Here is a 12,190-nt window from a genome sequence, read left to right as displayed (position 1 = left end):
AGAAGGAAGGACTCACTGGAAAAGAGCCTAATGCTGGGAAAGATTGAGGGCAATAGAAGAAGGGGACGACAGAGAATGAGGTGGCTGGATGGAGTCACTGAAGCAGTAGGCGTGAGCTTAAATGGACTCCAGAAGATGGTAGAGGACAGGAAGGCCTGGAGGACCGTTGTCCATAGGGTCGCGATGGGTCGGACACAACTTCGCAACTAACAACAACAACAACAACAGGCAGTTCTTGACTTATGACCAGTCACCAAGTTACTATGGACCTCCTCAGGGATACTTACAACCTGGTTCCAAAGTTCTAATGACCAGCTCCTCTCTGTGGTCATGTGACTGCATGTGGATACTTGTCAACTGACTCGCATTTACAGCTGTTTGCGGCATCCCACAGTAACATAACTGTGTTTTCCAACATTTCTGCTGAAAACTGACATTTGCTTTTGGTTTGGGGAAAACCAAGACCATAGCGAACGATTAGTTTGTTTAATGACTGTTGCAAAAAAGTGGTAAAATCAGACAGGTCACATGGGTGACCCACTTTATGACCATCACAACTTACGACCATAATGGGCAGGCTCCATTAATCAATCACAATAGAGCTGGAAGGGAGCTTGGAGGTCTTCTAGTCCAACCCCCTGCTCAAACAGGAGACCCTATACCATTTCAGACAAGTGGCTGTCCAGTCTCTTTAAAAACCTCCTGTGATGAAGCACCCACAAGTTCTGACGGCAAGTTGTTCCACTGGTTAATGGTCCTCACCATTAGTGTCATGGGCCCCTCAGAGGCTGTTTCGGAGGAGGAGGCAGAGTTGGAGCTGGGACCGTCTGACAGGGAAGGCATGGCAGGGGCTGAGGGTGATGCTGTCCTGGGCCCCTCAGGCATTGGGGGAGGTGGTCGACCAGAGGGAGATCTGCCTGCCTACACAGACACAAGGGAGGATCAGCTACTGACCAGCAGTGGTGCTGATAGGCAGCCAATCTCCTCTGAAGAGGAACAGCTGCCTACTCCACTAAATCCAAGGGCAAGGAGCATGGCACGTAGGCAAGCCCAGAGAAGGGCTGCAAGGCTACTCTGGAGGAGGTCACCCCACCCCTCCTCACAAGGAAAACCTGGAGGGAAGTAACTTAAGGAGAAGCTGTGGGGAGTTAGTCTTTGCTAGGAACAATTGTTTGCTTTGCTTTACACTCCCCCAGCTTTTACTCCCACCCGTTGCTGTTCGTGTTGCCAAGCTTGGAAGATTGCTCTTTGCATTTTGTTTTTGGACCTCACCCTTCTCTGGTGGCTACGTTTGGCCTTTGCTTCACTGGGGGCTTTGGAACTGCTTCTTTTCTGGGACCTGTTTCTTGTCCTAACCTGGTCTTGTGCCTGGACCCTGCCTGGTGGATTGGATTTGGAACCCTGGATCCCACCCTGTGAGCGTGGTCCTACTCTGTGGACTTTCTTGGTACTATAGGAGCTGTTGGTTGAGGGACTGAGGCTGGGTGGCTGCCTTCAAGATAGTGTGAGGATGGAGCTTTACCAGTTGTTGAAGAGTCATTGGCTGGAACTTTGTTTAAGAGAAATAAAGAACTCTTTACAGGCCTGCCTTGCATTGACCACCTGGATCATAACAGTTAGAAAGTTTCCCCATCATTCCAGCTTGCTTCTCTCCTTGATTAGTTTCCACCCATTGTTTCTTGTCCTGCCTTCTGGTGCTTTGGAAAATAAGTTGACCCCCTTGTCTTTGTCGCACCCCTCTTCCGGGCGAGATTTAAGGTGCTGGTTCTTACCTTTAAAGCCCTACATGGCTTAGGCCCAGGATATTTGCAGGACCGTCTGCTACCGGGGACGACTTCCCATCGCCCAGTGCGCTCACACAGAGAGGGCCTCCTCAGGGTGCCGTCGGCCAGACAATGTCGGCCGGCGACCCCCAGGGGGAGGGCCTTCTCTGTGGGGGCACCAGCCCTTTGGAACCAACTCCCCCTTGAGCTTCGGATGGCCCCGGACCTCCAGTCCTTTCGCCGCGACCTCAAAACTTTTTTCTTCCATCAGGCTGACCTGGATTGATGATGGGGTTTTTAAATATGTTTTAATTTTTAACTGTGTAGTCAATTTATTTTGGGGCTGTTATTTAATTCTTTTTTAATTTTTGTATTGTTGTTTTTTATTGTTGTTAGCCGCCCTGAGTCCTTCGGGAGATAGGGCGGCATATAAGTCCCAAGAATAAATAAATAAATAAAATAAACTACTGGAATAGAGTTATCATTCCAGTATTTTCTCTAGACTGGCCTATTCCTTTCCTCTAGACTGGCCATACCCAATTCCTGCAATCGTTCTTCATATGTTTTTGTCTCCAGGCCTTTAATCATCTTAGTTGCTCTTCTCTGCACTTTTTCCAAAGTCTCAATATCTTTTTTTTTTTTGTAATATGCTGACCAAAACTGGATGCAGTATTCCAGGTGTGGCCTTACTAAGGCTTTCCAGTTACAGGAGGACTACCTATGCTTCCCTTTATAGTAAAGGGAATGTACAGCTGGTAGAAGTTTTCAACATGTCACCTGGCAACATGTATCGAGAGCCATGGTGGCGCAGTGGTTAGAATGCAGTATGCAGGTAAATTCTGCCGACTGCCAGCAGTTTGATTCTCAACCGGCTCAAGGTTGACTCAGCCTTCCATCCTTCTAAGGTCAGTAAAATGAGGAACCTGATTGTTGGAGGCAATATGCTGACTCTGTAAAGCACTTAGAGAGGGCTGTAAAGCACTGTGAAGCAGTATATAACTCGTGCTAGTGCTATTGCTACCTTTGGAAGGATCCTCTGTTCCTATGGAGGAAAGAATGCTGCACTGAACTGTACTTGATGTACGGCAGAAAGAAACAATCCTGATCTTTTGAATTTTATCTTCGCCCTGCAGGACAGTGATAGGCCACACCAAAGCTTTGGACCCCACCCGGCCTGTGACATTTGTCTCGAATGCTAATTACCTCCGAGATCAGGGGGTAAGTATTGCATGGTTCTGATTGAGTTTAACAGGAAGTGTTCCTGACTGCCCTTCCTGAAACCTTGTTCAGCACTCATTGCAAAGAGGAATAGCAGAAGCGTTGATCCTGCGTTGTTGAGAGATCAGTTGAATAACTGAAAAAGAATTCCAAATTAGGTGCTTAGGGCATAGAAGCGTTCATTATCCCCACCAACAAAGGGGTAAAAAGTCAGACGCTGATGTGGCTGCTTGAAGGAATCTGCTTTAAAGTGATTCCTGAAGCAGCAGATCCTGTTTTTCAGACTGGTGTGAAGTATTGAAATATTTCTTCCAAGTAATTTTAAAGTATGTCTAGCCGGGGGAGGGGGAGAGGGTCCAAAAGTCAAGATGGCAGCCACATCCCCATGATCAAAGCCTGCCATTTTTTATATGTGGACCTTTGATCATAGAATTGTACTTTTTGAACCCCCCGCAGAAACTCCTGGTCTTTTTTTGGATCAAAGATCCATCGAGTCCAGCATCTTGCTTCATTTAGCAGTCGTCCCAAAACAACTGAGAAGCCCATAAGCAGGACAAAATAGCAAGGTTCTTTATCAATTGTTTGCATATTAATTGGTGTGAGGTAGACGGCTTCTGAATCAGATGCTAGAGTATGGCTATCCTGCTTAACAATTGTTAATCTATTCTAAGATTCATTCATCATCCAATAGCAGTTGACAATCCATTTGATGGGATTTTCCATTTTTTTCTTGTTTGGAAGGGAGCTTCCCCTCCTTTTATAACTGCCTACCTTTGGGCTCACGTGACAAATGTTTTGGGCTTCAGAAGGGTGGGAAGCTCTGTCATCAGCTGCCAGTGCCAAACCAAGTCTAAACTCCAATTAAAACATATGTGCAGAATTTATTTCATCCAGAACTTTCTGGATCTGATTACAGCAACAGCTGCTTGAGCATGCTGTGCACAGTCCGTTTTTCTCTGTCAAAATCAAGGTTGGCCAGTTATTAACAACAACTTTATTATCACTATGAATGTACACCAATCGGCATACATCAAAATGAAATTTTGTTGCATACAGCTCTCAAAGGTTCACCAACTCTGATGTACACTCCTTGTTCATGGCCAGCTCAAGTTACAGATCTTCCATTTTAGTCTCTAGGGAGCGAATGATGGCAAACAGGACAGATGGAAATGGAGCTCCATGTGGATTAGCCCTCAAATTAGCTTGTATTCCTCCACGACAACCTTGCCTCCTTTTCTTTTTCTGATCCTGTCTCTTTCACCTTTTCCTTAAAGAGGCCTTGATTCTTTTTGCCCCTGGAGCACGTTGCTACCAATAACAACTCCTCCAAAAGCTTCTCTCCCATCCTCTGCGCCTGCCAACAGCCTCATCCAGTTCCTTCGCTCCATAAGCCTCGGGACCTCTCCTCCTCTGCCTCCTTCGGAAACAGCCCTGATTTGCAATAGAATCCGTCACTGGGCCAGCAGTCAGATCTTGCTGCATTCGAGAGCCAATGCAGCCGCAGCCGATCCAGGCGCCGCCATCTTAGAACTCATAGCTTAGAATTCATAGCTAAAAAGGCTGCATTGATTTGCTTTTAATTCAGCCACTGAAGCCTGAAGGGAATGTGGTGCAAGAGTATTGATGCCCCTGGTTGGGACAGTGAACCAATATGTGACTCATTATGGGGATGGTGGAGACTGGAGGATTTTATGAGCAAAATAAAAGTACAGGTATCTACCCAAGTTATAGCATTTCTAATTTAGTGCTTCCTCTTACAAAGGAAAAGACATAATGCTTCCAAATAGCAAGGATTTCAGTGTTATAACAGTGGAATTGTCTGCCTAGAGAGGTTGTGGGTTTTCTGTCTCAGGAGGTTTTAAGAAGAGGTTAGACAGTTGCATCTCAAGGATGGTTTAAAACCCTTCATGTTGCAGAAGTTAGACTAGATAATCCTTGTGGTCCCTTCCATTTCCACAATTTTGTGATTCAGAGTATAATCTGAAGCAGAAAATTTCAGCATTTTGGCCACACGGGTTACCAACTTTCATTTTAACCAAGTAAATATTCAAAGAGAATAGGTCCAGCTGTTTCATATAAGGAGTTTCATATTCTCCTGGATCTCTATCGTTCTCTGAACTAACGTCAGATTCCTGTAGGCACCTTATGTGGATGTCATCTGTGTGAATAGCTACTTCTCCTGGTACCATGATGCAGGACATCTGGAAGTGATCCAGCTGCAGTTGAAGACACAATTTGAGCACTGGTATACTACCTATCAAAAGCCCATCATTCAGAGTGAATATGGAGCAGATACCATCAGTGGCTTTCATGCTGTGAGTTTTATGATTCTGAGGGGCAATTGCAGCAGTATAAATTAGTCTGCAGGGAGATGATGTAGACAGGACTTTTTCTAGACTAAGGGCATTAATTCTTCCAGGGCTTTTCCAAATGGAACTGGATCTGTATCCATATACTACGAGGGCAATTTGGAAATAAATCTCCGTTTGGTTATCAATGACAGACGCTCGCAGATACAGAACTTTTATTATACACATTAGAAAACTACAACATTACATTACTTTTCAACATAATCACCATTCAAATTGAGGGACTTGTCATAATGTCTTACAAGGTTTGAAATTCCTTAGTAGTAGTCACATGGTGCCAAATCTGGGCTATGGGGAGGGTGATCAAAGTTCTTGGGTGCGTCTAGTGGTGTGCAGGCGAGCAATATCATGAATCAACACCACACCAGAAGTGGTGCCATAGAAAATCCCGCCAAATGTGAAGATGCCAAAGGAGTGCTGCTAGTGAAGTTCATGGAGTGTGTTTTGACCATCAATTCAGAAGCCTACTGTGAAACATTACAAAATGCAGACAAGCCATCCATAACAAGCATTGGGGCATGCTGATTTCCGGTGTGGTGTTGGTTCACGATAATTTATTTTATTTATTTATTTTATTTTATTAGATTTATATACCGCCCTTTCCCGAAGGACTCAGGGCGGTTTACAGGGCATTTTAAAATCATACCAATACAAAATATAAAAGTTAAAAGACAATTAAAAAGATTAAAGTATCCCTGAAAATAGAACCCCAGTTAAAATTCTCAGCCTGGGCCAGAGAACTCAAAGATAATGCTCACCCACACACTGCTAGACGCACCCAAGAACTTTTGAAGCAGTTCCATTGGGACATTTTTGATCACCACCACCACCACCACTACCCATAGTCCAGATTTGGCACCGAGTGACTACTACTAAGGAATTTCAAACCTTGTAAGATGTTATGACAAGTGCGTCAATTTGAATGGCGACTATGTCGAAAAGTAATGTAACGTTGTAGTTTTCTAATGTGTATAATAAAAGTTCTGTATCTACGAGTGTCTGTCACTGATAACCAAACAGAGTTTTATTTCTGAATTGCCCTCGTATATACACCATACATATATACATGTTTGGATTAATCATAGGAGAAATATAGTACCAATAAGAGGTTTTATGTGAAACAAACTTATCAGGAGATGCTTTCTGTTGCAGGGGGTATTTTAACAAAGACTGGACCATCATTGTCAAGGATATTTTATTTGTATTTTGCATCACAGATCTTGCACTAAGCAAGGGGCAGAGCTAAATGATCTCCCTGGATATGTTTACACGCTACTTTCACCAGGTCATAACTAAAGGCACAGCAACTGCATTTGCAACAACATTCTAAACTTGGTTACTGTTTTTGTAATTTAGGGTGTTGTACACATCCAGTCCTTGAATTAGTTTAGAGTCCATTGTTCAAATGCAGAAAATGGAAAATGCAGGTATCAGGTTAAGCACGTTGTACTAATTAAATGATTTTTCTGAATCCTCATATAAGATTACTTGGGGCTAGATGGTGCTCTGTTGCCATTGACTTCAAGAGTACTTCTTGAGGATATATGTTATTTTATTAGACTCATGCCCACCCCTCCCCACTTTTCTGGTGTCTGTAGGATCCCCCTCTCATGTTCTCTGAGGAATATCAGACAGCTGTGCTCAAGGAATATCATGCTGTCTTAGACCAAAAGAGGGAGGAATATGTAATTGGAGAGCTCATCTGGAATTTTGCCGATTTTATGACAGAACAAGGTAAGGGCTTATTAGATAAAGCTGCCACATTGTCCTGCCAAATGTTTAGGGCTGGTTTTATTAAAATGAATGTTTGGGCTGGAACATAAATATTTACATAAACATTTCAGTGACAAAACAGGAAAAGCTAATTAATCTCAACCACTTGTAAAACTATTTCCATGATACCTTGTTGATAGTGTCATTGGCAAGATTTTAACAATTCTGTTATATAAAGTAAGCCTCTAACTTGGAGGCTTAAAAGCCCTCAATCCAGTCACTACTCAACAGACATGAAATATTTTGTGCTGCTTCCTAAATGTATGAATGCAAGGTGTAATTATTGTTTGCAATGGAGCTTTCAGTGCTACACTACAACATTGCTTGGTGCTGGTTAGGTACATGCATCACACTGGGCCACACTGTAGTTTGTTTTTGATTGTGTGTGATGGGCAGACAAGGTCAATACAGTATAGAACAGGGGTCTTCAAACTTGCCCCTTTTATGACTTGTGGACTTCAACTCCCAGAATTCCTCAGCCAGTGTGCCTGGCTGAGGAATTCTGGGAGTTGAAGTCCACAAGTCATAAAAGGGGCAAGTTTGAAGACCCCTGGTATAGAACTATCCATTAATTTTATAGCAGTAAATCAGAGTTTTTTTTAAAGTGGCATGGTTCACTAGTTTTTTCATGGGGAAGAGTATCTTATGTGAGGAAAACAATATATTTTGTAAGCCCAGCCTCCAAGCCAAAGCTGCAATCAATAAGCCAATATCAAGCAATGCTCTGTACGTGGGGCTGCCCTTGAAGACCACCCGGAGGCTCCAGCTGGTGCAGAATGCGGCCGCGCGGGTAGTGATGGGAGTATCCTGATACTCCCATATTACAGCCCTCCTGCGTGAGCTGCATTGGTTACCGGTTGCCCTCCGGGTGAGATTTAAGGTGCTGGTTCTTACCTTTAAAGCCCTACATGGCTTAGGCCCAGGATATTTGCAGGACCATCTGCTGCCGGGAACGACTTCCCATCACCCGGTGCGCTCACACAGGGAGGGCCTTCTCATGGTGCCGTCGGCTAGACAATGTCGGCTGGCGACCCCCAGGGGGAAGGCCGCCTCTGTGGGAGCGCCAGCCCTGTGGAACCAACTCCCCCTTGAGCTCCGGATGGCCCCGGATCTCCGGTCCTTTTGTCGCAACCTCAAAACATTTCTTTTCCATCAGGCTGACCTGGACTGACAATAGGGATTTTTAAAAAGGAAAATGTTTTTAATATTTTATCACTGGGGCTTGTTAGTTTAATCTTTTTTTAACATTTGTATTATTGTGTTTTATTGTTGTTAGCCGCCCTGAGTCCTTTGGGAGATAGGGCGGCATATAAGTCCCAATAATAAATAAATAAATAAGCTATGATTTCAAACTGCTTTACTGCCCTATCATATTATGGCTTAAGGCAACGTGCTAAATATACTTCAACACATATCGCACTCAACTGCAAAATACTGAATCCCATTTCTGCAAAAGAAAACAAGCTGGGACTCTACTGTTCTTATTTTGTTCCCTTTTCCCCATCCCAACACTTCTCCAAAAAGGGTCTATGGAAAGTATTAGCCTCCCAAGACCACTACATTTTGATTTTTTTAAAAAATCAAATATTTAAAACAATACCCTCATATTAGTGCTTGAGCATGCAAACTAGCATTTACTAATGCATGTTTCTCAGAAATGAACATAATTAAAATACAGCAGGATTTGTCTGCCGTGTCATTTGAGGCACATTTATGGGGTGAATCCTTTAATCATGATTAATTATAAGCCTGGGTTTGAGTGAAGTTGGACATGGGGATGCCCAATTTCCACTTTCTCTGGCTTAATCCTAGTTTATTTGTGTACCTCACCAAGTCCTTAAGAGCAGCCAATGGTGACGGAAAGAAACCAGGAACTGGACTAAGAAAGTATGGTGACTGGCCAGTCTGATACATTGATTCTGGTTTGTAGTTAAGCGTGATTTGTCATATATTTCAAATACACCCATTTGCTTTTTCGTGTCCTTTCCCGTCTGCAGGGGTGACACGTGTCATGGGTAACAAGAAAGGGATTTTCACTCGCCAACGGCAACCAAAAGCTGCTGCCTTCCTTTTGAAAGATAGATACTGGAAGCTTGCCAATGAATCCAAATCTTTGATGCCGCCAGTGCCATGCAGGACCTGCTTGCCCTAAGCACACTTCTCCAAGTTTGCTCAACTCTCATTTAAGAAGCTCGTGTTACAGATGTTTTATGGAAAGAACATTCAAATACAGGTAACTTTTCTATGGCTGAATGTCAAAGAACAAATGTACTTAGATCGTGAAATCTAATCAACGAAGCCACCAGCAGGACTGGTGACAAAATTTGGCAGTCCTGTTTATTCTATTCTTAAAAGGAGTCAGAGAAAAAGGTGCTGTGCAGACACGTTTCTCTGATTTTGAAAAACATCTGCAGATTTCTAAGGGTCAGAACATTTCTTAGCCTTATTAAAGTGTTTTACAGTCTTTGGATCCCTTCTTGAATACATTGTATGAATTCTGTTTTGTACATGGAACTAAATTTAGGGTATGCAGGTTTATTAAGTGCACTTTCGAGGAGGGAGAATGCCTGAGAAAAACCTTGCTCAAGGTAGTGAGACTTCCGCGCTGCCTTTTAAGGCACACTGTCATTCACCCATAAACATAAACATGTCCAGATGCATCCCAGTAGTTTGCAAGAAAGATGGAAAGCAGGGGGATGAGCAAGGGGATTAGACTAGAAGACCTCCAAGGTCCCTTTCAATTCTTGTTATTCTGGAATAGGCTAAAACAGGGGTGTCAAACTCAATTTCACTGAGGGCCGCATCAGCATTGCAGTTGCCCTCAGGGGGCCGGGTGGGTATGGCCAGGGTGGGCGTGGCCTACTGGGTGGGCGTGGCTAGAGTGCGTATGGCCTACTGGGTGGGCGTGGCCAGCTCTACATCATTGGCATCAAGGGTGCCTATGGGGGGGGGGCCTGGGCAGGAGTGGGACAGATCTGAGGGTCTCTGGCAGAAGGAGGGTCTCTGGGCCAGGGCCAAGGCAGTGGGGGCCATTCCCTCACTGTTTCCAGGATGGCTTCACAGGCCGCATGAAACCACTTCGCGGGCCGGATCTGGCCCCCGGGCCTTGTGTTTGACATGTCTGGGCTAAAAGAAGAGGCTTAAAAGCCAATGCGGGATATTCTAAAGGGAAGTGCAAATTTGGGGGAAGAAACAGGATGAAGAAATCTTCATCATAGACATGTTTACCGGCTTCAGTTTAAGTTTAACTAACCCTTCCCCAAATGGGTCTGTGTGTTGTGCGTGTAATAAAATGAAGGGGACTAATCTGCAAGGTGGGAAAAGAGACCAAGCTCAGAAACGTACATGAGGCCCTAGCATTGGGGGTAGCAAAGGAGAAGGGAGCAAAGGTAGAAGGTAGAAAAGGTAAAAAAAATGAAACGAGAAAGGGAGATGGGAGAGAAAATGAGAAAGAGGTAAGGAAGAACACTTGGAACCAGTGGAAAGATCCACACAGGCTCCTTTGCCGGCATAAGGACCCAGTCAGGAGCAAGAGGCAAAGGAGGGCAGGCAGGATCCTTTGCCCAAAGAATTTCAGAGCAGGATAAGCAGCTGGAAGATAGAGGATCAAAGATTTGCCACAGGCAAGATATTGGCAGAGACAGAATGAACGTCTTTTGGAGGAGTGGGGGGGATGTTCTGGAACTTTCATTGAATAACTGGTTGTAGGTCTGTGTAAACTGTCCCTGTTGCGATTTCTTTCTTTCCTAATGACAGAACCAGAGCTATAGAAAGTTCACTAGCGGTAGGATGGTCTTTTTCTTCTTGGATGGCTCAGGAGAAGAGAAAGACCACCCATTATAGCTGGAAGCCAGCTGGATCAGAATAAACGCTACAGGAGCTGGAACCAATTCCATCTGGCAAACCTCTGGAATATTTCAGTTCTTGAAGCCAGGACTGGCTGCAGCATAATAGCTGGAGCTACACATTCATGAAATCACTTTTTCTGCAGGCTTCCCACACCACTCAGTCATACATAATTTGTGTGGAAGGTTGTGATTTATTAAACTATCATTAAACCATGGTTTAGTGCAGTGCTTATCCAGAGGTGTACGGAGACTGCAGGAGTTAATACTTCCTCTAATTTATATCATGTAGCTATAAACAGCCATATCAACACACACCTGCATGACAGGACTCTATATTCATTCTGCAATATTTGTGCAATGTTCTTCTAGGGACAAATTGGGGAGGGGAAAACCAACTCAAATTTTCTTTGCATAAAGAACCTATATAGCATCGATTGGCAGATGTTTAATTGCTGGCTGAGCTGAAGCCTGGAAATCTAGCTTTTCCCTGTGCTAGCTGTATGTTTCCATAAGGAAGGGACCTTTATCTGCCCAGCACTATGATCCCCCTCACATGCTCTCAGCATGTGATGATGCTCTACAAGAGGAGTGTCCAACCTTGGAAACTTTTAAGGCTTGTCAACTCCACTGCTGCCTGGGGAAATCAGAAGTCTACAAGCCTTAAAGTTGCCAAGATTGGACACCTCTGCTCTATAAGATACTAATCTAGAAACTAGGAACAGGAAGATGATTTTGAAATAGAGTGACGAAGCCATCAAGGTAGATACCACTGCTGGCATGGCTCTATGTCACTTATCTGGAGGGGACATCATTGGCAAAAGATTGGCTTAGGTTGACGGTAGGTAGTCTTCAACTTACAACTGCAATTGAGTCCACAATTATAGTTATGTAAGTCATAATAGTCATTAAGTGGGTCACCATGTGACCATTTCTAATTTTATTATTTTTGTGGCAGTCGTTAAGCGAATACCATGGTCATTAAGCAAACCCACTGTTCACTGTGGGACTATTTTTTGCCACAAACTAGAAGAAAACTCTGGTTTCTAAGGGGGGGGGGAAATGTAAATCATGGTCATGTGACCACAGGACATTGCAAACGACTGGTTGCCAGTTACCAAATGTGATCATGGGACTGGGAGGCCCAGATGTCAGAAGTTTGAATCCAGGTCATCTCTTTTGGGGAGGAGGGTCCATCATATCTTCAAACAGCCATTACGTG

The 12,190-nt window shown here is 44.0% G+C and overlaps 1 protein-coding gene across 2 annotated transcripts in view; it reads left to right on the top strand.

Annotated features, from left to right (window-relative positions):
- GUSB (glucuronidase beta) overlaps window positions 1-12,190 on the top strand; it is a 60,248-nt gene that overhangs the window by 19,010 nt on the left and 29,048 nt on the right. The window contains exons 9-12 of one of the 2 annotated variants that reach the window (XR_014024704.1): window positions 2,897-2,981; window positions 5,120-5,296; window positions 6,949-7,084; window positions 9,121-9,356. Coding sequence is in view for 1 of the 2 variants with exons in the window: in XM_081314607.1 (XP_081170733.1) it covers window positions 2,897-2,981; window positions 5,120-5,296; window positions 6,949-7,084; window positions 9,121-9,275 (553 nt within the window). In the remaining variant the exon portion in view is untranslated. Of the gene's footprint in view, window positions 1-2,896; window positions 2,982-5,119; window positions 5,297-6,948; window positions 7,085-9,120; window positions 9,588-12,190 lie in introns of those variants that run through there. The other variant, XM_081314607.1, reaches the window with a different exon arrangement.

This window comes from Vipera berus (assembly GCF_964194415.1).
Source record: "Vipera berus genome assembly, chromosome: 1".
Taxonomy (NCBI): Eukaryota; Metazoa; Chordata; class Lepidosauria; order Squamata; family Viperidae; genus Vipera; species Vipera berus.
Note: the sequence above shows the minus strand (reverse complement) of the source record. Positions and strands in the feature narration are given on the sequence as shown.